This window comes from Triticum aestivum, chromosome 5D (genome assembly GCF_018294505.1).
Source record: "Triticum aestivum cultivar Chinese Spring chromosome 5D, IWGSC CS RefSeq v2.1, whole genome shotgun sequence".
Classification (NCBI taxonomy): domain Eukaryota; kingdom Viridiplantae; phylum Streptophyta; class Magnoliopsida; order Poales; family Poaceae; genus Triticum; species Triticum aestivum.
Genome location: NC_057808.1, coordinates 431,336,168 through 431,362,630, shown reverse-complemented (window position 1 = coordinate 431,362,630; position 26,463 = coordinate 431,336,168). Strand labels below are relative to the sequence as shown.

The window sequence follows — 26,463 nt, the reverse complement described above, 5'->3', positions numbered from 1 at the left end:
ACATAAATGAGACTACTATCATCAATACAAGCCTCCTTCAAAATATCATCATAAGCTTGATCGAGGATCTGTACGATCACTGGAAGAGCAATAGCACAGCGTAATATTGTGACCCATATTCTATGATGCCCAACAGAAATAAACCTATTTATTTGGTTTGCAGATAGATGCTTGGACAGCTAAGGTAGTCCAAGTTTGTTCTGAACCGAACACGACTGAAATAATACATCTGCAAGCATTTAACAATAACTTCAGATGGAAAGATCTCGATAAACTTTCAGCATAGTTGGCCTTTCTTTGGGTGAAGGAGTTAGGCACTCAAATGCCACAGAGATGCACCGTCTCACTTCTTCCTCCCCAGCTTCGGGTTGTGGAAGTCGTTCGTCCAAAATTTCTTCCAGTAGAAACTGGTCCTCGAGTGAAGAATGAAAAGCCTGCAAATCTCCAGGGTGTTTGCCCATCAACACCTCAAGCACCACAATACCAAAGCTATATACATCACATTTCTCCGTGACTAGAGAAGTGTATGAACATTCTACATCCAACACAGTAGAATAGGATTAGTTAGGCGTATGCATCAGTGCATTCTATCGAACACAACTTACTAGAGAATACAGTATTGTACCGAATAAACATACCAGGTGCAATGTAGCCATAGGTCCCCGCTAGTGCGCTCCAATTCGATGAATCGGGTTTTAACATTCTTGCAATACCAAAATCCGAGACAAATGCTTTGTAGTCAACATCTAATAAGATGTTTCTGCTTGTGATGTCCCTATGAATTATGGGTGGGTGAACATCATGATGGAGGTAAGTGATGGCTTGAGCCACATCTCTTATTAGAGCTATCCTCCTTTCCCAGCGGAACTGGGATGCTAGTTCTTCATTGCTTAAGATAGAAGCTAGATTTCCTCTCTCTATGAATTGGCATACAAGGAACCTGTACCGTGGATGAGAACAATAGCCATACAACTTGACGATGCTGCGTTGGCGAACTTTTGTTAACATTTCAATCTCATGCTGGAATATTTCTTCATCATGTGCCTCCTCATCGCCTGCATGGAGTTTCTTTACAGCAACCACTTGTTCATCTTGAAGTTCTGCCTTATAAACACTACCGTATGATCCTTCTCCAATGCAGTGCTTCTCATCAAAATTTTCAGTTGCATTCATAATGTCCTCAAATGCCATTCTGCCATCAAAGCTCCATACAGAGAAAACACCCCCTTTGCTCACATCATCAGTACTTTTAGATGCTTTCTTGCGACAGATCAAAAGGGCAACTACACCTGCTACTATTGAAATAGTAGCGACAAGCATAGGAAGACCCACTGGTAGTATAATCTTTTGATGTTTCCGCCTATGATCTGCAAGTTGCAAATCACAAGGAGACAGGCCAACAAGGTTTCCACAGAGGCCTTTGTTGTGGAGAAACCATTCAGCTGATGCATTGTGAATACCATTTGGGACAGAGCCTTCTAGGAAGTTGTATGATACATCAAATACTGTTATGCTTTGCATGCTTGCGATGGAGATGGGGATGCCACCACTGAATTGATTGTGTGAGAAGTTCACAAACATCAGCATCTCAAGTTTGCTGAGTTCCGATGGTATCGGTCCACTGAGACTATTCATACTAAGATCAAGCATGCTTTGAAGGGAAGCTAAATGGCCCAAACTACCAGGAAGACTTTCACTAAGGCTGTTGTTATTCATATGTAATGACTGCAGTTTCAAACAATTACCGATCTCTTCTGGTATTTTACCACTTAACAGGTTGCTTGAGAAATCAAGAATCTCAAGATTACTAAGTTGGCCGATTTGCTTAGGGATCTGGCCAGATAGTCGATTGCTTCCTAAATCCATCCAATAGAGGCTGCTTAACTTGCCAATTTCCGGTGGTATTTCACTAGTCAACCTATTGAAACGCATATCGAGAATTGCAAGATTTTTTAGCTCCCCAAGATCAGATGGTATACTGCCTTCTATCATGTTGTGTCCAAAATCAATACTTGTCAAGTTTTGACACAAGCCCCATTTTGGCGAGAGCCGCCCTACAAATTTGTTTGAAGATAAACTAATGTCATTGAGATGCGGATACACCCCAAATGATTTAGTTATGTCTCCCTCGATCTGATTTTTGTCAATTCCAAGGGATATTAGTGAACTGCAATCCCTCAAACCTTTTGGGACAGGACCATCCAGATTGTTATCAAAAATTTGGAAATCTTGTAGCTTTTTACTTTGGCACAAATCTGGCAAGTGTCCTGTCAGCTGGTTGTCAGCCAGCAAAACCAGGACCAAATTGGTAAGGTTGGAGAGTGTCAAAGGCAAAGGGCCAGAGAGCTGATTGGTGAATAGTCGCATTTCTGTCATGCTCGCCAATTTTCCAAAACTTTGAGGGACCCGGACAATTGGTTTTCGTGGGATGACAGTGATTCCAAGTATGCCAAATTTCCAAGCTCAGTCGGCAATTCTCCTGAGAGATTATTGGTATGTATTACTATTTGTCTAAGTGAAGACATGTTCCCGATACTTGACGGCACTGGTCCAACTATGAAATTTTCAGAGAGGTCAAGGATTTCAGATTCACGAGATTTCCAAACTCATGAGGGATGGATTTGGTTATGTGGTTACCCCAAAGAGAAAAATAGGCCAGTGAAGTAAGATTTCCAGCAACACAAAAAGGAACAGTGCCGGTCAAATGGTTCTCTGACAAATCAAATTCAATCAAGCTCGAGAGCGTCCCTAGCTCTACCGGGATCTGACCAGTGTGCTGGTTCCGATATAGGTACAAGAATGTGAGCATTGTGAGGTTTCCAAGGGAGGGCGGAATTGCACCGTTCAGCCTGTTTTTTTGCAAGTATAGCACTTGTAGGGTTTGGACTTGTCCTAGCTCTTCAGGTATGGGTCCTGACAGACGATTATCAGAAAGACCAAGAGCGTTGAGGTTCCTCAGGTTTGCAAAGGAGGAAGGTATTTGGCCAGAAAGGATATTCCAGCTCAAATCCATCTCTCTCATGTTCTGAAGCTGTCCTAGGTTCCATGGGACGCTACCTGAGAGCCTATTGCCAGGTAGATAGAGAAAAGCAAGTCTTGAGAGATTACCGAAGGCAGGAGGGATTTGGCCAGCCAGATTGTTGCTGGAGAGGTCCAGATGTGCAAGCCTCCCAAGGTTGCAGATTGTTGCAGGTATGTGCCCACTAAGCTGATCACCAGAGAAGTTGAGGGTGAAAAGCATGGAAAGAGAGCCGATGCCAGGTGGGATGGCACCAGAGAGATGATGATTGTCGCTGAGGTCGAGTTTGATGAGGTAAGGGAGCGACTGGAATCTCAGGGTGTCCAGTTTCCCTGCAATGCCGGCACCAACAAGGGAAATTCCTCTGATGACCTTCACCGTGGTTCCTCCATGCAGCCGAGTGTCACCGCAGGTGATGCCAGTCCAGTTGCATGGGTACATGCCATCGTCTCTCCAGGTTCCCATGTGCTTGGAATATTCGATTGATGATTTCCAGTGGAGAAGCACCCCCGCTTGGGATCTCAGCGAAGTGTAGTGCCGTGCTGCTGGTGTGGCATGGCCCTCGGCTTGCGTGGAAGTAAGGAGAAGCAGCAGCAGCAGCTGGGCAAACGAGAGAGCCAGGCAATGCAGCGGGGGCAATGGCAGCATGGAATCCGCCATGATCTCACGACGTAGGCAATGGCAACGGACTGCATACGCCAAGTGATTACGTAAACATAAGTACTCCCACAAGTCTGTTAGCAAGAAGACACACACACGCACGCGCGTAAATATGGTTAAAGAGATAGAGAGATTGGCGCACCTCTAGTGCGGACAGCAAAACGAGGCAGCCGTTTATGCTTGGTTTTTGCTGGGTGGTGTGTGAGTTGTACTCATCTGGCTCGTTTTCCAGGGGTTTAAAAACACATTTACAGCAGCCTCACACGCATACACACTTGCTTTTCACTTGCAGCGAAGACCTTGACTCTGTCCAAGTCTGGCTACATAATTTCTATACGGAACCGCACAGAGAACTTCTACGTCGATTGATGTGCGACCAAACCCGTTTTACTGCTGACAAACATTAGCTTGTAGAGTAGTTAACTGTTCAGAGATTTTTGGTTTAAAAAAATTGTGCCTGGTCCTCTTTGATGATCGTGGAAATGCATGCTTTCAGCCCGTTCAACAGAAAAAGAAAATATCATGCTTGTCATGTGGACATGGATTATTACTTGGTTTTCTTGGATAAATTGGCGCGTCAACAGGTCAAGTGAACTTAACTGTCTCTCTTTCTGTGGAAACTTTTTGTGTTCGACATGGACACTCTTGACGTTTGAGTGTGAAAATGCCATTTCTTCCACGGCTAGCTACGCTGATGGTGAATACCATTAATGCTGTTCAAACAGAGGAAATGTATGCCTAGAAGTGTCATTAGTTGGACTATGGCAGAAGGTGGTGTGAACTGACTTCCAGAGGTAGTGATTGTGCCTCCTTTTCAACCTATAGACCATTACTAAGAGGAGAGAGTAAGCAATCGCATTCAAAGTACAGCTTCTCCAACAGTTGGTCTCTCTATCTTGTTACTAAGGCCTACAAAATTATCTGATTGCTGCATATATGATTGATTTGTGGTGATTTACATGGACTTTCACTTTGTGGCCTTCATTGTTTTGTTAGAACTCGATGCATTCCCATCCTGCCAGCAAGAATCCTCGCCTGATATCTAGCTCAAAATTTTAGGAACCCTCCTGAATAGTTCTATTACTCTAGATACTATACTAACCGGCTGATTTACTAACAGAAGAGACTCACCCAAATGGCCATGGATGGACCAGGCCGCTGGAATCATTCGAACTTGCTGCGGCAACCAATCGGTGTGAGAAGAAGATCACCTAGCAGCGAAATGAAGCCACCAGCGCCGCCGGTAAGCAGCGGCAGAGCAGCGCCCCCTCCTCCCACCTGAGGCCGCGCCGCTTCTGTACCATCGCGATGCCTAATATCTCCTTGCGGCGGGCCATCTCCAAACAGCGGATCCTGGCGGCGGGTGGATTCGGGTGAGGACGTTGGTGCGGTGGGGAAGATGGCCGGCGACATGCCGGAACATGGACGAAGAGGCGGCGGGATAGGAAAGAAGGGGAGGGGAAAGTGGCCCGATTAACAGCGGTTGGCCCCACATCCCCAATGGGCGATTGTTTTCTTTTAGGGCTGTGTTTATTTTTATTGAGTGCGCCGATTTGAAATTCGGGTTTAAATGAGAACCCATAATTATATTTAGTAAATTCTCTCATAAAACTTTAAGTTATGAAAAATTCACATGTAAATATAGATAATTGTACATTTATGTAATTTTTGTTAATAGATACAGGGAGTACTTTAACTTGCAGACTAAAAAGCTAAGTTGTAGATTTATAATAGCAAGATGTAGCTTTGCTATTTTCAGATCAATATACATTTTTTTTTTGTACCCATGACATGTACTCCGATCCCTCCGTTCACAAATATAAGATGTTTTCAATATTTTAATACTAACTACATACAAACTGAAATGAGTGAACAAATGCAACGTGTCTATAAACATCCGATTCACAAAAAACCTAGAACATCTTATATTTGTGAACAAAGAGAGTATTATATAAAAAAATAGGCATGGAAATTACATGCACATGTACATTTTGTTGACACTTCAAAATATTGTTTTTTTACCCAGGCTAACTATATACTAAAATAAGTGAACAAACACATCAAAATGCATCTATATACATCTGATTCAGAAAGAAACAGAACATCTTATAATTCACAACGGAGGGAGTAATTTACAATTTCATACACGAGAGAGCAATATCGCTGACCACAAAACCAATGGTGACTTGGACCATCACTAGTAGGAAAAGGGGCTTTTACCCCGGTTTGTAAGGGCCTTTTGTCCCGGTTTTCGAACCGGGATTAAAGGGTCGTTACTAAAGCCCTAACCATTTAGTCCCGGTTCTTACACGAATCGGGACAGAAGGTCCTCCACGTGGTCGCGGCTGCCAGCCAGGCAGGGGGGCCTTTGGTCCCGGTTGGTGCCACCAACTGGGACCAATAGGCAGGGCCTTTTGTCCCGGTTGGTGTCACCAACCGGGACCAATAGGCATCCACGCGTCAGCATTTCAAGGGCTGGGGTTTTTGTTTTTTTGTTTTTGAAAGGGGGGGGGGGTTTGGGGGTTAATTTAGGTGTTTCATATATTGTGTTAGCTAGCTAATTAATCGAGAGAAGTGTCCTCTCTTATCTCCGTGCTTGGTCGACGCTACGTACTATATACGTATGGAGAGGACTAGACACGCTAGCTAGTAATCAAATGAAGGAAACAGAAGATCGTCATGAACATATGCATACAGAGAGAAGTGATATCGACCACCTCTCCTTCTCCGAGAGATTGGTCGAACAACAAGTTCTCGTATATCTATCCGACACTACCGGCTACATATATACAATAATTATCTCTTACAATACAATCTCCTAATTAAATTGTAAGAACACAGGGTCCACATAGTATTCTCCGTTTTCAGCGATCACGTGGTCAAGGAAGAATGCCGCCAATTCCTCTTGAATTCCTGGCATACGATCTGGTGCTAGGAGTTCATCCCGCTTCCGAAACATCTAATTTGAAGAAGGGGGTCAATACATATATATATATATATATGAATAAATGAAACTCAACACAAATGATGGTAATAAAATAAAATTGTGAATATTATTGCTTACGCACTTCATATTGTTCGTCAGAGTAGCCCCGCTCACAGGTCGTGTAGCGGATGGACTCGCAAACGTAGTATCCACAGTAATTATTCCCGGGTTCCTGCCACAACCACTTTACAAGAAATAGAGGTCAATCAAACTGATAAGCAAGCATGCTAAATGGTATTGATGAAACTAGCGCTTGAATCACTAGGAGATGCGCGGAACATGCTACTATAGTACTTACTTTCGGGTGTTTAAATTGCAGCTTCTTCGGCAGTCCCGGAGCTTTTGTGGTGAATTTTCTCCAAACCCTGCCAGACAAAGAAAACAATTACTTGATATCAGGAAATGAACAAAGTTGCTGATATGGTGGATAATGATCGATTTAACTTACTTCTCGAGCATTTGAGTCATGTTCGCATAGTCCTGGGGATCTTTTCGTCTCGAGTCTAAGACGGTTACTACTCCCTGCTCAAGCTTAATCTCTAGGAGAATATAGTGGAAGCTGCGCATGCATGCATAAGTCATCAATTACATTACCATAACCTGGACTAATAAGGGAAACCGAATATGCACAAGACAGTAACACTCACTTGAAGTTGTAAGGAAAGAGTATTATATCTTTGTTTTGATTTAATACCAACGATCGTAGCAAGTTGGCCTCGGCTTCTTTGGGATGTTTTTCAACCGTATATGCATCTATGAGATTTGTGTTAATGAACCCAATATCACCGATTTGTCTTTTCTTCAATTCGGCGATCTTCAATCTGCATAATATAGTGAGGATAATTATAAATACATGCAATGAAAGAGCTGACCTATATAGAGAGACTTAATGACAGAAGTAGTACTACTTACAGACAGTAGCAAGTGATCGTTGTTTTATCGAGGGCCTTTTGATTGTAAAACTGGAAGAAATCCTCAAATGGAACATTCAGCAGTTCAATTCCAACGAGGTCATGCTCCGGTTTAACTCTCAGCGTCAAAGTACTCATCCCATCAGACTCTCTGCAGGTTTTCATGTACCAATCATGTAATCTTCGCATCATCGTTGTTAGAGATCTTTCATCTTTGACGAGAGGCTTCCCGTAATGGTATTTGTGTTCGTCCACCTCCATGATTTCATAATGTACATCGTCGGGCAGGTAATCTCCAAGATTGCTATAACCGGCCACCATCCTCGGATCATTAGCGACGATGTCTTTTGACACCTTGAGCGGGGGGCACGATTGGTTCGCTTGTTCGCCGAGCTGGGCAATTTTTTCCCAGCTCGTCGTTCTTTTAACCTTTGATCACTGACAGTACTTCCCGACCGCTCCGCTTCGGCATATGTCTTTGCAAGAATGCGCTCATAGTTGCCTCTCGGCGGAGACTTTGGTGGTTTTGTCAGGGCAGCCAGAGTGCGCTTTGCTTTCACCGGATCTACCTTCTCCTCCGGAGGTGGATGTTTCTTTGCTTTCACCCCTTCAAAGAAGTTTGTCACTTCGGCTCGCACGATCTTCCTGGTTTCCTCCTCGGTCCTCTCGTATGGTAACTTCTCTGGAGTCTTCAGAGAAGGACCGAATCTGTATTGCCTCCCGCCTCTGGCAGCTGTACTGCTAGACGCCGGCAGAGCAGACGGAGCGGCTGCGGCTGTCTTCTTTCCTTGCTTACGAGGCGGAGGAGAAGGACTACGACGCGCCGGAGCAGCCGCAGCGGCGGCGGGTCTCTTCCGCCCTTGCTGACGAGGCGGAGAAGGAGGAGGCTGGCTGCTCTGGCGCGCCGGCGCAGGCGGAGAAGGAGGCGGAGTGCCGCCACGCGCCGGAGAAGGAGGCTGAGTGCCCTGATCACTCGCCGGAGGAGGAGGCGGAGTGCCGCCACGCGCCGGAGAAGGAGGCTGAGTGCCCTGATCACTCGCCGGAGGAGGAGGCGGAGGAGGAGGCGGACTGCCCTTACTCGCCGGAGCCGTCCAGTTCGGAAGGTTGATGAGCTCCTTCCGCCATAGGCACGGAGTCTTCAGAGCTAAACCCAGCCGAGTCTCCCCTTCACCGGTAGGGTGGTCAAGCTGGAGGTCCTCAAATCCCTCCGTTATTTCATCCACCATCACCCTAGCATATCCTTCTGGAATCGGCCGGCAGTGGTAGGTTGCGCCGGGTTCAGGAGGTAAAACAGAGCCAACAGCCGCCTTGACTTTGAAGTTCTGCCATTGCGCCATAAGGTGGCAATGTTGAGACTCCGTGATAGCATCCACGGGGTAGCTAGCAGGAGCCGTCAAGACATGCTCCAGCTGAAGCAGCTCGGTGGAAGCCACGCTGCTTCTCCGCTGAGATGGCGGGGTAGCTTCGGGGGTAGTTTCGGCATGTCGATTGCTGTCTCGTTCCTCTAGCGCTTGAACCCTTTCGTGCAGCTTCTGAATTTGGGTCTGCTCCATTTTTTTCCTCCTCTCCTGGCTTTTGTAACCGCCTGCGTCCGGAAAACCAGCCTTCCACGGAACGGAGCCTGGCGTGCCTCGTGTCCGTCCAGGGTGCTCAGGATTCCCGAGGGCCATTGTGAGCTCGTCGTTCTCTCTGTCTGGAACGAACGTCCCTTCCTGCGCTGCATCGATATATTGCTGAATCTTCTTGACTGGTATTCTCAAAAGCTCGTTCGTCCAAACGCACCTCCCTGATACAGGGTCCAAGGTTCCGCCAGCCCCGAAGAACCAAGTCCGGCAACGGTCTGTCCAGTTCATTGTCTGTGGTTCGATCCCTTTTTCAAGCAGATCATTCTCAGCCTTGGCCCACTTAGGCCGGGCTTTGAGGTAGCCACCTGACCCCGTGCGATGGTGAAGCTTCTTCTTCGCAGCATTCTTCTTGTTTGTCGCTGACATCTTCTTACTCTTTTCCGATGTCTTGTGGGCCACAAATGCGGGCCAGTGATCTCTGATCTTCTCATACCGGCCGATGAATTCTGGTGTCTCTTCTTTGTCGACAAACGTTTTCAGCTCATTCTTCCACCTCCTGAATAGGTCTGCCATCTTCTTAAGAGCATGAGACTTGATTAATTGCTCTTTAACTGGCTTCTCCGGATCCTCCTCTGGCGGTAGGGTGAAATTTGCCTTCAGCTCAGTCCAAAGATCATCTTTCTGCATATCATTGACATAAGACACCTCAGGGTCTTCCTTCTTAGGCTTATACCATTGGTGGATGCTGATCGGGATCTTGTCCCTAACTAGAACCCCGCACTGAGCAGCAAATGCATCCTTTGTCCGGATGGGTTCAATCGGTTGGCCGTCGCGCGCGATTGCTGTGATCTCAAACCTTTCATCCGAGCGCAACTTTCTCTTCGGGCCTCGTCTCTTTACCGCAGTTGTGCTCGATCCGGAGGGCTAGAAAAAAGAAGAAAGACGAGTGTTAATTAATATGTGTACATACCAAAACAATGAATGCATCAATTAGCTAGTCAGCACAGGCTTAACTAATATATTTACCTGGCCGGACTCTGTTCGGTCACCGGAGCCGTCACCACGGGCTCCTTCTTGCACCAGCATTGGGTCACCGGAGCCATCATAATCATGTCTTTCCTCCTCCACTCTTCGATCACCGTAGCCTGCTTCTTCACCCTGTTCTTCCAGACCATCATTGTCGTTAAGATACGACAAGATATCACCTCCGGCTAAGATTATGTCCCCCAACACCTCTTCTGCTTGCTCGTCTCGTCCGTGCTCCATTGTTTCTGCAAATATTACAACATGGCAATTATTACACAAACATGACAGCAGGTGGTTAGTGCAAACGTAGACCTAGCTTATTCCGGGTTTGGGGTGGCCTCGGCAACGCTTCAAGGGTAGGGGCGCGGCGGGAGGGGGTAGGAGACCGACATCGTTTTTTTCTACGGTTTGGGTGTCCTCGAGAGTTTTGGTCGAGCGAGAGGGCCGAGGGGTGCTCCCGTGGTATAAGTTATCACGGTCGAGAGGGGGTATAAATATCGACCGTCCATCATGTCGAAGTTATCTGGGAGGGAGTTATATATATCGACAACGACGACATACATACATGGGAAAATAATGTTATCGGGGAGGGGGTATATCGACCCCCCCCCCCACGTGTTGAAGTTATCGGGAGGGGGTTATATCGACAACGACAATGAACGTACATGGGAAAATAATATTATCGGGGAGGGGGTATATCGACCCCCCTCGTGTTGAAGTTATCGGGAGAGGGGTATATCGACGACGACAGACCCGATAAAACATGAGAAAACGAAGAAGAAACAAAAAGAGGAGAAGAAGAAAAGGAATAGAGGAGAAGATCGAAGAAAAAGAAGAAGAAAAAAAAGAGGAGAAGAAGAAAGGAATAGAGGAGAAAATTCTATTTTTTCTTCTTCTCTTCTATTCCTTTCTTCTTCTCCTCTTCTTTTTCTTCTTTTTTCCTCTTCTTATTTATTTCTCCTCTTCTTCCTCTCCTCTTCTTCTCCTTTCTTCCTCTTCTTATTTTCCTTTTTCCTCTCATTCATAAAAAAATGTTCAAATAGAAAATTTCGAAAAAAGTAAAGGTTTTGCCTAATGCATTGTTCATATGAATATACAAACATTTGCATATTCTACAATAATTAATATCACCAAAAAAATCTATGAACAGAAAAAAATCCTAACTTTTCTAAAAATCTATCTTTTGCATATATACATGAATATATACACAGAGAACATATATACATGAACATACATATATATACACAGAGAACATATATACATGAACATACATATATACATTTTTATAAAAATGCAATAAAAAGATAGGGAGGAAGGGGGCAGTGCCGGCCCTGACCAAGGCGACGGCGGCGCGTCGGGGCAGGGGCAGAGGCGACGGCGGCGTGGTCGGGGCAGGGGCAGAGGCGTCGGCGGCGAAGGGCGGGGCAGGGCGACGGCGACGACAGGGACGGGCCGGGGCGGCGCGTGTCGGGGCAGGGGCGCGGCTGACGGCGAGGGCGCGGGCAACGGCGACGGCGTGGGCGGCGGGCGGCGTCGGGGCGGCGGGCGGCATCGGGGCAGCCTGGCGGCGTCAGCGTCGTCGGGGCAAACTGCAGATGAACTCTGAAAAATTTTCTAAGTGTTTGCTTATATAGCAAAGCCTTTAGTCCCGGTTCATGGCGCCAACCGAGACTAAAGGTAGGCATTAGTCCCGGTTGGTGCCACCAACCGGGACCAAAGCCCTCTTTTCAGCAGCGCAAAGGGCGGGAAGCGGCGGCCTTTGGTCCCGGTTGGTGGCACCAACCGGGACTAAAGGGGGGGCATTGGTCCCGGTTGGTGCCACGAACCGGTACCAATGCACCCCTTTAGTCCCGGTTGGTGGCACCAACCGGGACCAAAGGCCTCTTGCTGCCCGCGTCGCGGCCAAAAGTTTAGTCCCACCTCGCTAGTTGAGAGGGGCTCGGAGTGGTTTATAAGCCCCGCTGCGGCTGTTGTCTCGAACTCCTCTGTATAGCAGGCTTCTGGGCCTAACTTTGGCGCGCTGCCCGTTGAGCCCTCTATCCCTTCTGGGCCTGTATTTGCAAACCCGAGGGTTGGAAGGCCCAGCGGGCAGCGCCCCAACAATTTTTTTTGCTGTATTTAGTTTTTTTGTTTTCTTTTTTGCTTTATTTCTTTTGTTTTGTTTCTACTTACAACAAAAAACTTATTTATTTTATTTTATTTTGTTTCTAATTACTTATTTATTTTACTTTATGATAATTCTTTTTGCTATTAAAGTTTCTATCAAAAAAGTTCTTTACGAAAATTCTTTTTGCTGTATTTAGTTCTTTTGTTTTCTTTTTTTCTTTATTTATTTTGTTTTGTTTCTACTTACAACAAAAAAATTATTTATTTTATTTTATTTTGTTTCTAATTATTTATTTATTTTACTTTATGATAATTCTTTTTGCTATTAAAGTTTCTATCAAAAAAAGTTCTTTATGAAAATTCCTTTTGCTTTTAATGATTTTGAACAGAAAATACTTCGATAATTTTAGTTGCATCAATTTTATATGATTTTAGTTTCAATAATACTAGAGGTTTCTTATAATGTTTTGAACAGAAAATACTTTGTTAATTTTAGTTTCATAAATTTTATTAAAGTTTATTTTATTTTGTCGGAACACAAGAAGTCCGGAGTTGTAATAAGTTATTAAAAATAAAAAAGAGGCGCAATGCTCGTTGATTTGCTTCAAGCCTTTCGGAATAGTGTAGACTGCACTGCACATAGCTCCACTGCAGCAATATTTTCAATAGCTTCTCAAATCCTTTGTCAGGCACAGCATTCTCTGCCTTCCACTACAGCAATTCCAGTACGGTACCGAGCTTTGTGTTGCCATCTTCGCAATTGGGGTACAACCCTTTTTTGTGATCCTCTAACATGCGATCGAACTTCAGCTTCTCCTTTTGACTTTCGCATTGCGTCCTTGCATCGACAATGACCCGACCGAGATCATCATCATCGGGCACTGGTTCCTCTTGATCTTCAACAGCTTCCCCCCTTGCAGCATCATTGGGCACATCGTCTGGTTCCTTTTGATCTTCAGCAACTCCCCCCGTTGCAGCATCACCGTATTCAAGGGGCACATAGTTGTCATCGTCCTCTTCTTCTTCGCCGTCTTCCATCATAACCCCTATTTCTCCGTGCCTCGTCCAAACATTATAGTGTGGCATGAAACCCTTGTAAAGCAGGTGGGTGTGAAGGATTTTCCGGTCAGAGTAAGACTTCGTATTCCCACATATAGGGCATGGACAACACATAAAACCATTCTGCTTGTTTGCCTCAGCCACTTCGAGAAAATTATGCACGCCCTTAATGTACTCGGAGGTGTGTCTGTCACCGTACATCCATTGTCGGTTCATCTGCGTGCATTATATATAATTAAGTGTGTCAAAAACCATTACAAAACATCATGAATAAATAATTAAGTGACCAAATTAATAGAAGTTCATCATCACATTAAAACCAAAGTACATACATAGTTCTCATCTAACAACATATATATAGCTCTCCAGAGCATCTAATTAATTAAACCATACATTGAAACTATGTAAAACATTTCAATGCGAAAACAAATGCGATCATAATCGCAACCAAGGTAACAATTGATCCAACGACATAATGATACCAAGCCTCGGTATGAATGGCATATTTTCTAATCTTTCTAATCTTCAAGCGCATTGCATCCATCTTGATCTTGTGATCATCGACGACATCCGCAACATGCAACTCCAATATCATCTTCTCCTCCTATATTTTTTTAATTTTTTCCTTCAAGTAATTGTTTTCTTCTTCAACTAAATTTAACCTCTCGACAATAGGGTCGGCTAGAATTTCGGTTCAACCACCTCCTAGATAAATAAAATCTATGTCACGTTGGTCGGTATATTTGTCATAAACAATAAATGAACCAAATAGTTATAAAAAGATAATATATACCACATCCGAATCATAGACAGGACGAGGGCCGACGGGGGCGGATACCAAAACCATCGCACTATGTAATAAGAAGGAATAATAAAAGTAACAAAATTAGACAAGTATCTATCTAAAGTAAGAATTTTTTTCCTTTCAGAAAGAAGATAAGAACAAGAGGCTCACCATGGTGGTGCTGGCGACGAGATCGGCGCGGGCGATCGACGGCGGTGAAGACGGGGACGGGACGTGACGGACCGCTAAACCTAGACAAATCTCGGGGAAAATGGAGCTCGGAGGTCGAGTTTCGAGAGGAGAAAGATTAACTAGTGTGGCTCAGACATTTCATCAAACACCTCATGTGCATAGGAGGTGAGCTAGAGCACCCAAATGCCCTCCCCTCGCCGGCCAGAAAAAACAGAGCACTGTGGAGTGCTCTGCTGTGGCGATGGGGTATATATAGGGAACTCATTGGTCCCGGTTCGTGGCACCAACCGGGACTAAAAGCCTGTGGTTCCGGTTGGTGCCACGAACCGGGACCAATGCCCCCTTTAGTCCCGGTTGGTGGCATCAACCGGGACCAAAGGCCTTGTGCTGCCCCGCCTCAAAAGTTTAGTCCCACCTCGCTAGTTGAGAGGGCTCGAGAGTGGTTTATAAGCGCTGCTGCGCCCACCCTCTCGAACTCCTCTCAACTGCAGGCTTTCGGGCCTAACCGTTCTCTTTGCCTGTGGGGCCTACTGGGCCTTCTGTGGTGGCCCAGTAGGTGGCATAATTTTTTTCTCTGTTTTTTGTTTTCTCTTTTGCTTTATTTGTTTTGTTTTGTTTCTACTTACAACAAAAAACTTATTTGTTTTATTTCTAATTACTTATGTATTTTACTTTAATTATTTTATTTTTATTTATTTTACTGCTGCTATTTTTATTTATTTTACTGCTGCTATTTTTATTTAATTTATTAAGGTTTATTTATTTTAGTTACTATAGTTTAATTTATTTTATTTTATTAAGGTTTATTTATTTTTATTTACTATAAAAAAATGAACATAGATGCGCCTATAGAGAAAATTCAACCTAAATTCATAATAAATTTTTATGAAATTCAAAGAAATTTACTGTGAATTTAGGTCAAATTCCCTGTATAAGGGCATCTATTTTCACTTTGAAAGGAGCTCAACAAGGCAGAGAGGGACGGGCTTATACACTGGTGTGAGCGCCCTTCGGTTGGGGAGGTGGGACTAAACACTGGCCGCAACTAGGACCAGCCCTTTAGTCTCGGTTTGTGGTATGAACCGGGACTAAAGGGTGGTGGGCCAGGAGCGTGGCCTATTGGTCCCGGTTTGTCCCACCAACCGGGACCACAGGGTCCGGACGAATCGGGACCAATGCCCCTACGAGGCCCGGCAGGCCCCTGGCCGCACGAACCGGGACCAATGCTCACATTAGTCCCGGTTCGTGACTGAACCGGGACTAATGTGAATATTGCCCTGTGACCAAAGCCCAGTTTTCTACTAGTGCATGGTGTGGTCAGCGCTGAGTCCTGGACTCGACATGGTATTGGTAAGCAGTGGAACTCTACATCACAAGTCTGCAGGAATCGCCATGTGATGGTGGCTAGAATTGCTTGTTTCTCTACATCGTGGAGAGGTGTTTCATTATTATTCACAAAAGAAGGGTCAAGCAGAGTACATTGCCTTGCGGACGATACAATATCAAGAAGACAAACAACACAACGTTGATCCCAGGATTAGCAACCACACCCACAACGATCGAAAATAAGAGAACTCGCGTAGGGAGACGGGACACAGAGCATCTCGACGGTACCCGTGCGAGGCACATGCGCCTCCATAGCACAGCAACGACTTCAAAGTCGTCTGGGCCAACATTACTTGTCTCAAATTCATCTCAAGAATGTGGTAGAACTAATAATTAATGTACTCTTAACTTGGTCCTAACTTTTCTCCTTCAAACTTGGCAGGGAGTTAATGTACCAGTAAACTTGCTGCCAATTTATAGTGAAAGTTGGCTAGAGACTGGAAATATATATTCATAACTTGACGCAACTTTTACCAATTTGACTGGAAATAGTCTGGAATCAATGTAGCCGTAAATTGGTCTGACTTTGTACAAGATCTGGTTCAAACTAATTACGTACTTCTTTGATTTTCCGTTGGGCGGACTCTGAACAAGTAGAGCACCGAGTAAACAGCACACAACGCTGATGAAGTCGTACAATTTATACGAAAGTTGGCCTAACTCTCTGCGTTCATCTTTCCTACACAAAGGAGGTGATCGCGGTTTCTTTGACGCTGCTGACAAAGATTTCTCTGTGACAATTTTTAGTTGCATGAATAATTTTACGATGTATTCCTTCCCGTTCCAAAATACTTTCGACGGAGGGAGTAGTTTGTGTGGCGTTGCGGTAATACGCTTCAGTAATTACTTACAATCTGAGATTCATGCACAAAGGGGATGTAGCTCAGATGGTAGAGCGCTCGCTTAGCATGCGAGAGGTACGGGGATCGATACCCCGCATCTCCACCTTTTTTTTATTCTTTTTCCCAGTCCATTTGGTTGATTCTTTGTAACGCACTCCATTTTTTTTACAGCAAAATCTTTATTACAATTGCACATCTTTCTCCAGCCAAAGTAACAGCGTATACCATGAGACGGCTGGCAAAAAATATGTTAAAAAAACAAGCCAGCATATGCATTCACATGACAGGATTATGCAAGAGAACAGCAAATTTCACAAAGGAACCACTCTTATTGTTCTTTCGAATATTCACATGATCACAAATCTACCAGGACAGCAGCGTCAACAAGGTATAACATTTAGCTAACCCAAAGTGCATCATCATATCCATGAAATAGTTAGGAATTTCATCCGAAATGACAAAAAAAAAAGCAGCAGATGGAAAACTCAGCACATTATTAGAGGGGAAGCATCAGAATGGGGCAGGGGATGAACTCAGCCAGTAAATTCCCATCGACTTGCTTTGAGTGGATTGCCTCCATGCTAAGGACGACCAGGTCTAACTCCAAATCATCTGCGACCTCTGCGATGATAGCTGTTGGCTTCTTTCCTTCTCCAAGGCGCTCCATCAACCCAAACTCTGTAAATCCACCTGCACAGAAGCACGAATATATCAGCACGACTGTTCGGAAATGGCATCACTCGGAAACAAGCGGCGATACAAAAACGCTGATAACCCTCGGTGAGGTTATTTCTCAATATTGGGTCTGTAATATGTGGTTAGACTCTTTTCCTTTTTCCCAAAAGGGTGTGCAATGTTTTCAATATTACAGTAAGAACCATACAGCTACACAGAGTGCTCCTTCACCCACGAGTAGATTTGACAGATATCATAACGTTTTTCTAGATCTTCAGGGGGATAACTACAATCCCTGGTTCCATTATCAAATGAAACCAGGTGTTACAACATCAAAGTTCTCTTACAAACGAAAAATAAGAAGCAAAAGGTTTTAACACTAACTACAGACCATACAAGTTCAGGAAGGCAATCAGAACGCAAAAGAAAATACAAAGCCTCATCACTGGCCATGGATTGGGAGTGATATCATACTATTGCTTTTCTATTGTTGTAGTAGGAGCTCCACTTTGTTGATTAAGTGTTCAATTTATATAGTTATTTGCTTTTTTTATCAAAAATGAAACCGATAATAAGATTGAACTAGTAGGCTAATGCAATTTATCGTGTACAAAAACTCATGTACTTGATAAGGGGCAGATCATTAAATCAAAAGAAATAAATGAAATGGTTTTAACCTTCAGAAAGATGCCATCTAATGCTTGACATTTGAGTATCATGTTCTGGGAATGACTCCTTTGGCTTATCATCAATAACTGAAATGAACAGTAGAATTATAATGCAGCGGAATTTAAGCTATGTAAACGAATATGCGCAATAGCTTAAGCACAGAAAAGGTAATGTTATAAAGGAATTAAGATCATACCAACTACTGTAATGTTTGCTCCATACTTCTTGGCTAGAGAAGTGGTTGTTGCTGCAGCCTGGTACATCATCAGCCATTATGGGTAAGCCACTATTTCCAGTGTATCCGAACTCAAGTTAAAAGGAACAAATGTTGCACTCCATGAAAGAAATAAGATCAGCTAAGAGTCCTTCATTCGAAGATTATAAAACTATGGTGTAACTAATGGGCAAAATAAAATTGCCCTGGAAATTGGCCACAATGTTTCAAGTCCTCTAAATTACCAATGCAGTGTATATGATGCTTTAGCAATGAAACGCAAACTAACTAACAAATCTGAAAAAGGAAACAGACCTGTCTTGTGCCTTCTGAAAGGTAAGGGTTGCGGTCAGTGATCGGAAGTAGAACATGCTTAACTTGGGAGAGAGCATCAATCGCTAAAGCACTTGCAGATTCATTCACTTCAGCCCTGACTGGTTACAAACAAAGCCGCAAACAAACATCAAATGGTAGGCCCCAATTCAACCATCTCTCGTATCGTACCTCTTCAAACATAAATAAAAAATAAGGATGTTCTTTAAATTTTCTTTACAAGTTGCCGTTAGTTTTCAGTTTGATTACAATCACAACAATTTTCCCTGGTAAAGAAGATAGCCAAACATGGCGAGCAATCCACTAACTTGGGTGCAGCAAACGAAGGCTACTACTACATTATCAGGATTCGCGAACCAGCAGAAGCATAAGTAGGCTTGGTCAGGCACAAACATTCTAACATCGAAGCAAAATCATCACTGGCAACCCGACTTCAAATCAGAGCGAAGGAACTAATCTTTTTTTAGGGGCGAAAGAACTAATCTTGAGCACACCTAGTGACAGCGCGAAGCCACGGCCTAGCAATTAGAATATAAATCTCAGGCCGATTCCAGTGAGAGCAGTTTGAGCACGAGCTGGTTGAAGCGTAGACAGATACCTCCGTGCCGGGCTCCCCGGCGCCGCAGCGAGACGCCGCCCTTCCTGTTGACCGGCGGGAAGGCGAGCTCCGGGGCGTGGCTCGCGCGGACGCCGGAGGCCGGCGCGGGCAGGAGCGAGCTGGCGAAGGCCATGGGGGGTCGGTTGGATCGGAGCGGCAGCGGCAGGGTGGCTTCTGGAGGGGCGTGGAAAGGGGGAGAGACGACGGAGACGGCGACGAAGTGACGAGCGACTCCGCAGGTGGTGTTCTAAGTGGGCCCCGGCCCGCTCGGCGACGACGCTGGATGGATAAGTTTCTCTTTATTTCTTTTTTTATTTTTCTTGCTAGCAACCTTTTCTCGTGTGTTGTTCTACCTATCTTTTTGTGTGCATTTTAAAATTTTATTTTTTGTGTGTGTTCCTTTTGATCTCTGTTACATTTCTTTTGTATAAAGCTTGTATATTTTCATTAATCAAGGAGTGACAAAATATCGCCCGCAACATCACATTTGGTCTTTATCACCTAAGGTGCTTGAGAAAATGCCGCACTAAGGTAGACCCTGTTGACCCAACATCTCGCAAAAGACACCTCAAAAAAATTATTCAGGGTCTTTTTTTGCAAAAAGATGCCTAGTCAGCAGGGAGGAGGATCCTCTACCCTTCGGCACCCTGCCGTTCTATCACTGACATGTGGGCCTGTTGGAAACCTGGCCCACATGTCAGTGGCACAACGTCACATGGCGCACGGCAGAGGAGCCGCATCCAGTCAGCAGGACACCTTGGCTCCTCGAACCAGTATGTCACCTGTTTGCTCATAATATGGAGTGTTGTGATCGGTTCATCACATTTTAGAAGAAGTGTGACCAAAGTGCTCATCTCCTGAGAGTTTTGTGACTTCTGGTGCACTTATCTCAATACAATTATCTATTCGAATGTTTTGACTTGTGATGGCACATATTGTGTAGTAAATTACATCAGCACGTAACATAAGTGACTTTGCATGCACGTAGATTAATTTACCCAATTGAATTAGAATTGCAGAGGAAGTAGGAATCGTTGTCCACTGGTTAGAGTTGATCCACGACAAGCATACCTCATGCTGGGAGCGCGTGGGTCATAAATGTGGGGAAGTACCCCAAACCTCCATTCGAGCAATCAGAGAGCAATCAAAGAGGTGGGCGAGGGGCATGAAGGAAATATGCCCTAAAGGCAATAATAAAGTTGTTATTTATATTTCCTTATATCATGATAAATGTTTATTATTCATGCTAGAATTGTATTAACCGGAAACTTAGTACATGTGTGAATACATAGACAAACAGAGTATCCCTAGTATGCCTCTACTAGACTAGCTCGTTAATCAAAGATTGTTAAGTTTCCTAACCATAGACATGTGTTGTCATTTGATCAACGGGGTCACATCATTAGAGAATGATGTGATGGACAAGACCGATCCGTTAGCTTAGCCCTATGATCGTTTAGTTTATTGCTATTGCTTTGTTCATGACTTATACATGTTCCTGTGACTATGAGATTATCCAACTCCCGAATACCGAAGGAACACTTAGTGTGCTATCAAACATCATAACGTAACTGGGTGATTATAAAGATGCTCTACAGGTGTCTCCGAAGGTGTTTTGTTGAGTTGGCATAGATCGAGATTAGGATTTGTCACTCCGATTGTCAGAGAGGTATCTCTGGGCCCTCTCGGTAATGTTCATCACTATAAGCCTTGCAAGCAATGTGACTAATGAGTTAGTCACGGGATGATGCATTACGGAACGAGTAAAGAGACTTGCCGGTAACGAGATTGAACTAGGTATGGTGATACCGACGATCGAATCTCGGACAAGTAACATACCGATGACAAAGGGAACAACGCATGTTGTTATGCGGTTTGACCGATAAAGATCTTCGTAGAATATGTAGGAGCCAATATGAGCATCCAGGTTCCACTATTGGTTATTGACCGGAGATGTGTCTCGGTCATGTCTACATAGTTCTTGAACCCGTAGGGTCTGCACGCTTAACGTTCGATGACAATTTGTATTATGAGTTTATGTGATTTGATGACCGAAGGTTTTTCGGAGTCCCGGATGAGATCACGGACGTGACAAGAAGTCTCGAAATGGTCGAGACATAAAGATTGATATATTGGACCATGTTATTCGGACACCGGAAGTGTTCGAGTTGGTTTCGGATAAAACCGGAGTGCCGGAGGGGTTACCGGAACCCCCCGGGGAAGTAATGGGCCTTAGTGGGCCTTAGGAGAGAGAGAGGGCAGCAACCAGGAGGTGGCGCCCCCCAACGGGGAGTCCGAATAGGACTAGGAGAAGGGGGCGCAGCCCCTCTTTCCCTCTCCCTCTCCCTCTCCTTCCTTCTTCTCCTACTTGGACTTGGAAAGGGGGAAACCTACTCCTACTAGGAGTAGGAATCCCCCCTTGTGGCCGGCTCTCCTCCTCCTCCCCTCCTTTATATACGGGGGAGGGGGGCACCCCATAGACACACAAGTTGATCTTTAGCCGTGTGCGGTGCCCCCCTCCACAGTTTTCCACCTCAGTCATATTGTCATAGTGCTTAGGCGAAGCCCTGCGCTGGTAACTTCATCATCACCGTCACCACGCCGTCATGCTAACGAACCTCTTCCTCGGCCTCAACTGGATCAAGAGTATGAGGGATGTCACCGAGCTGAACGTGTGCAGATCACGGAGGTGCCGTGCGTTTGGTACTTGGATCGCTTGGATCGCGAAGACGTTCGACTACATCAACCGCGTTACTAAACGCTTCCGCTTTCAGTCTACGAGGGTACATAGACACACTCTCCCCACTCGTTTCTATGCTTCTCCTAGATAGATCTTGCGTGATCGTAGGCAAATTTTTTGAAATAGTACGTTCCCCAACAGTGGCATCCGAGCCAGGTCTATGCGTAGATGTTATATGCACGAGTAGAACACAATGAGTTGTGTGCAATAATAGTCATACTGCTTACCAGCATGTCTTACTTTGATTTGGCGGTATTGTTGGATGAAGCGGCCCAGACCGACATTACATGACCGCGTTCATGAGACTGGTTCTCGCTGTGCTTCGCACATCGCACATAGGTGGCTAGTGGGTGTCTGTTTATCCAACTTTAGTTGAATCGAGTGTGACTACGCCCGGTCCTTATTGAAGGTTAAAACAACACACTTGATGAAAAATCGTTGTGGTTTTGATGCGTAGGTAAGAACGGTTCTTACTAGAAGCCCGTAGCAGCAACGTAAAACTTGCAACAACAAAGTAGAGGACGTCTAACTTGTTTTTGCAGGGCTTGCTGTGATGTGATATGGTCAAGACGTGATGATATATAAATTGTTGTATGAGATGATCATGTTTTGTAACAGTTATCGGCAACTGGCAGGAGGCATATGGTTGTCGCTTTATTGTATGAAATGCAACCGCCATGTAATTGCTTTACTTTATCACTAAGCGGTAGCGATAGTTGTAGAAGCAATAGTTGGCGAGACGACAACGATGCTACGATGAAGATCAAGGTGTCAAGCCGGTGACGATGGTGATCATGACGGTGCTTTGGAGATGGAGATCAAAGGCACAAGATGATGATGGCCATATCATATCACTTATTTGATTGCATGTGATGTTTATCTTTTTATGCATCTTATTTTGCTTAGTACGGCGGTAGCATTATAAGATGATCTCTTACTAAATTTAATGGTACAAGTGTTCTCCCTGAGTATGCACCGTTGCAATAGTTTGTCGTGCCGAGACACCACGTGATGATCGGGTGTGATAAGCTCTACGTTCACATACAACGGGTGCAAGCCAGTTTTGCACACGCAGAATACTCGGGTTAAACTTGATGAGCCTAGCATATGCAGATATGGCCTCAGAACACTGAGACCAAAAGGTCGAGCGTGAATCATATAGTAGATATGATCAACATAGTGATGTTCACCATTGAAAACTACTCCATCTCACGTGATGATCGGACATGGTTTAGTTGATATGGATCACGTGATCACTTAGATGATTAGAGGGATGTCTGTCTAAGTGGGAGTTCTTAAGTAATATGATTAATTGAACTTTAATTTATCATGAACTTAGTACCTGATAGTATTTTGCATGTCTATGTTGTTGTAGATAAATGGCCCATGCTACTGTTCCGTTGAATTTTAATGCGTTCCTAGAGAAAGCTAAGTTGAAAGATGATGGTAGCAACTACACGGACTAGGTCCGTAACTTGAGGATTTTCCTCATTGCTGCACAGAAGAATTACGTCCTGGAAGCACCGCTGGTGCCAAACCCGCTGCAGGAGCAACTCTGGACGTTATGAACGTCTGGCAGAGCAAAGCTGATGACTACTCGATAGTTCAGTGTGCCATGCTTTATGGCTTAGAACCGGGACTTCAATGATGTTTTGAACGTCATGGAGCATATGAGATGCTCCAGGAGTTGAAGTTAATATTTCAAGCAAATGACCGGATTGAGAGATATGAAGTCTCCAATAAGTTCTACAACTGCAAAATGGAGGAGAATAGTTTTGTCAGTGAACATATACTCAGAATGTCTGGGTACCACAATCACTTGACTCCGCTGGGAGTTAATCTTCCGGTTGATAGTGTCATTGATAGAGTTCTTCAATCACTGCCACCAAGCTACAAAAGCTTCGTGATGAACTATAATATGCAAGGGATGGATAAGACAATTCCCCAGCTCTTCGCGATGCTAAAGGCTGCAGAGGTAGAAATCAAGAAGGAGCATCAAGTGTTGATGGTTAACAAGAACACTAGTTTCAAGAAGAAGGGCTAAGGGAAGAAGGGGAACTTCAAGAAGAACGGCAAGCAAGTTGCTGCTCAAGTGAAGTAGCCCAAGTCTGGATCTAAGCCTGAGACTGAGTGCTTCTACTACAAAGGGACTGGTCACTGGAAGCGGAACTGCCCCAAGTATTTGGCGGATAAGAAGGATGACAAAGTGAAAGGTATATTTGATATACATGGTATTGATGTGTACCTCAGTAATGCTCGTAGTAGCGCCTGGGTATTTGATATTGGTTATGTTGCTCACATTTGCAACTTGAAACAGGGGCTACGAATTAAGCAAATATTGGCTAAGGACGAGGTGACGATGCGCGTGGGAAATGGTTCCAAAGTCGATGTGATCGCCGTCGGCACGCTGCCTCTACATCTACCTTCGGAATTAGTTTTAGACCCGAATAATTGTTATTTGGTGCCAGCGTTAAGCATGAACATTATATCTGGATCTTGTTTGACGCGAGACAGTTATTCATTTAAATCAGAGAATAATGGTTGTTCTATTTATATGAGTAATATCTTTTATGGTCATGCACCCTTGATGAGTGGTCAATTTTTATTGAATCTCGATAGTAGTGATACACATATTCATAGTATTGAAGCCAAAAGATATAAGTTCAATAATGATAGTGCAACTTAATTGTGGCACTGCCGTTTAGGTCATATTGTTGTAAAGCGCATGAAGAAACTCCATACTGATGGGCTTTTGGAATCACTTGATGCTTGCGAACCATGCCTCATGGGCAAGATGACTAAGACTTCGTTCCCCGGAACAATGGAGCGAGCAACAGACGTGTGGGAAATAATACATACTGATGTATGTGGTCCGATGAGTGTTGATGCTCGTGGTGGGTATCGTTATTTTCTGACCATCACATATGATTTGAGCAGATATGGGTATATCTACTTGATGAAAAATAAGTCTGAAACATTTGAAAAGTTCAAAGAATTTCAGAGTGAAGTGAAAAATCATCATAACAAGAAAAATAAGTTTCTATGATCTGATCGTGGAGGAGAATATTTGAGTTACGAGTTTGGTCTTCATTTGAAACAATGCGGAATAACTTCGCAATTAACTCACGCCACCTGGAACACCACAGCGTAATGGTGCGTCCGAATATCGTAACCACACTTTATTAGATATGGTGCGATATATGATGTCTCTTATTGATTTACCGATGTCGTTTTGGGATTATGCTTTAGAGACGGCTGCATTCACATTAAATAGGGCACCATCTAAATCCGTTGAGACGACACCATATGAACTGTGGTTTGGCAAGAAACCCAAGTTGTCCTTTCTTAAAGTTTGGGGTTGCGATGCTTATGTGAAAAAGCTTCAACCTGATAAGCTCGAACCCAAATCGGAGAAATGTGTCTTCATAGGATACCCAAAAGAAACTGTTGGGTACACCTTCTATCACAGATCCGAAGGCAAGATATTCGTTGCTAAGAATGGGTCCTTTCTAGAGAAGGAGTTTCTGTCGAAAGAAGTGAGTGGGAGGAAAGTAGAACTTGATGAGGTAATTGTACCTTCTCTCGAATTGGAAAGTAGTTCATCACAGAAATCAGTTCCAGTGATTCCTACACCAATTAGTGAGGAAGCTAATGATGATGATCATGAAACTTCTGATCAAGTTACTACCGAACCTCATGGGTCAACCAGAGTAAGATCCGCACCAGAGTGGTACGGTAATCCTGTTCTCGAGGTCATGTTACTTGACCATGACGAACCTACGAACTATGAGGAAGCGATGATGAGCCCAGATTCCACAAAATGGCTTGAGGCCATGAAATCTGAGATGGGATCCATGTATGAGAACAAAGTGTGGACTTCGGTTGACTTGCCCGATGATCTGCAAGCCATAGAGAATAAATGGATCTTTAAGAAGAAGACTGACGCTGACGGTAATGTTATTGTCTACAAAGCTCAACTTGTTGCGAAAGGTTTTCGACAAGTTCAAGGAGTTGACTATGATGAGACTTTCTCACCCGTAGCGATGCTTAAGTCCATCCGAATCATGTTAGCGATTGCCGCATTTTATGATTATGAAATTTGGCAAATGGATGTCAAGACTGCATTCCTTAATGGATATCTTAAAGAAGAGTTGTATATGATGCAACCAGAAGGTTTTGTCGATCCAAAAGGTGCTAACAAAGTGTGCAAGCTCCAGCGATCCATTTATGGACTGGTGCAAGCATCTCGGAGTTGGAATATACACTTTGATAGTGTGATCAAAGCATATGGTTTTATACAGACTTTTGGAGAAGCCTGTATTTACAAGAAAGTGAGTGGGAGCTCTGTAGCATTTCTGATATTATATGTGGATGACATATTGTTGATCGGAAATGATACTGAATTTTTCTGGAAAGCATAAAGGAGTGTTTGAAAGGAGTTTTTCAAAGAAAGACCTCGGTGAAGCTACTTACATATTGAGCATCAAGATCTATAGAGATAGAACAACACGCTTGATAAGTTTTTTCAATGAGTACATACCTTGACAAGATTTTGAAGTAGTTCAAAATGGAACAGTCAAAGAAGGAGTTTTTGCCTGTGTTGCAAGGTGTAAAGTTGAGTAAGACTCAAAACACGACCACGGCAGAAAATAGAAAGATAATGAAAGTCATTCCCTATGCCTCAGCCATAGGTTATAT

General features: G+C 44.1%; 2 protein-coding genes, 1 non-coding gene and 1 pseudogene across 6 annotated transcripts in view; 2 read left to right on the top strand and 2 right to left on the bottom strand.

Annotated features, from left to right (window-relative positions):
- Positions 1-5,368, top strand: part of LOC123122417 (uncharacterized) — a 59,155-nt gene extending 53,787 nt beyond the window's left edge. The window contains exon 2 of the mRNA XM_044542612.1: positions 4,800-5,368. Within this exon, the coding sequence (XP_044398547.1) occupies positions 4,800-4,894 (95 nt within the window). The 3' untranslated portion in view covers positions 4,895-5,368. The remainder of the gene's footprint in view (positions 1-4,799) is intronic.
- LOC123122415 (MDIS1-interacting receptor like kinase 2-like) lies at positions 33-4,887 on the bottom strand (annotated as a pseudogene).
- Positions 5,369-16,566: 11,198 nt separating the features above from the next.
- TRNAA-AGC (transfer RNA alanine (anticodon AGC)) lies at positions 16,567-16,639 on the top strand. Its single transcript has one exon. It is a non-coding gene; the product is annotated as a tRNA-Ala (tRNA).
- A 206-nt stretch (positions 16,640-16,845) lies between these two features.
- Positions 16,846-19,308, bottom strand: LOC123122413 (uncharacterized). 4 transcript variants are annotated; one of them, XM_044542604.1, is made up of 6 exons: positions 19,026-19,295; positions 18,922-18,945; positions 18,410-18,528; positions 18,077-18,134; positions 17,889-17,966; positions 16,846-17,226 (listed from the first exon to the last, which is right to left on the bottom strand). In XM_044542604.1, the coding sequence occupies exons 1-6, from the start codon at positions 19,156-19,158 to the stop codon at positions 17,033-17,035; spliced, it is 606 nt and encodes a 201-aa protein (XP_044398539.1). In that variant the 5' UTR covers positions 19,159-19,295; the 3' UTR covers positions 16,846-17,032. The 4 variants fall into 4 exon arrangements, with proteins under 4 accessions (XP_044398539.1, XP_044398540.1, XP_044398541.1 ...); XM_044542605.1 differs by lacking the exon at positions 18,922-18,945 and having other exon boundaries at positions 19,026-19,308; XM_044542606.1 differs by lacking the exon at positions 17,889-17,966 and having other exon boundaries at positions 19,026-19,299.
- Positions 19,309-26,463: the final 7,155 nt, after the last annotated feature.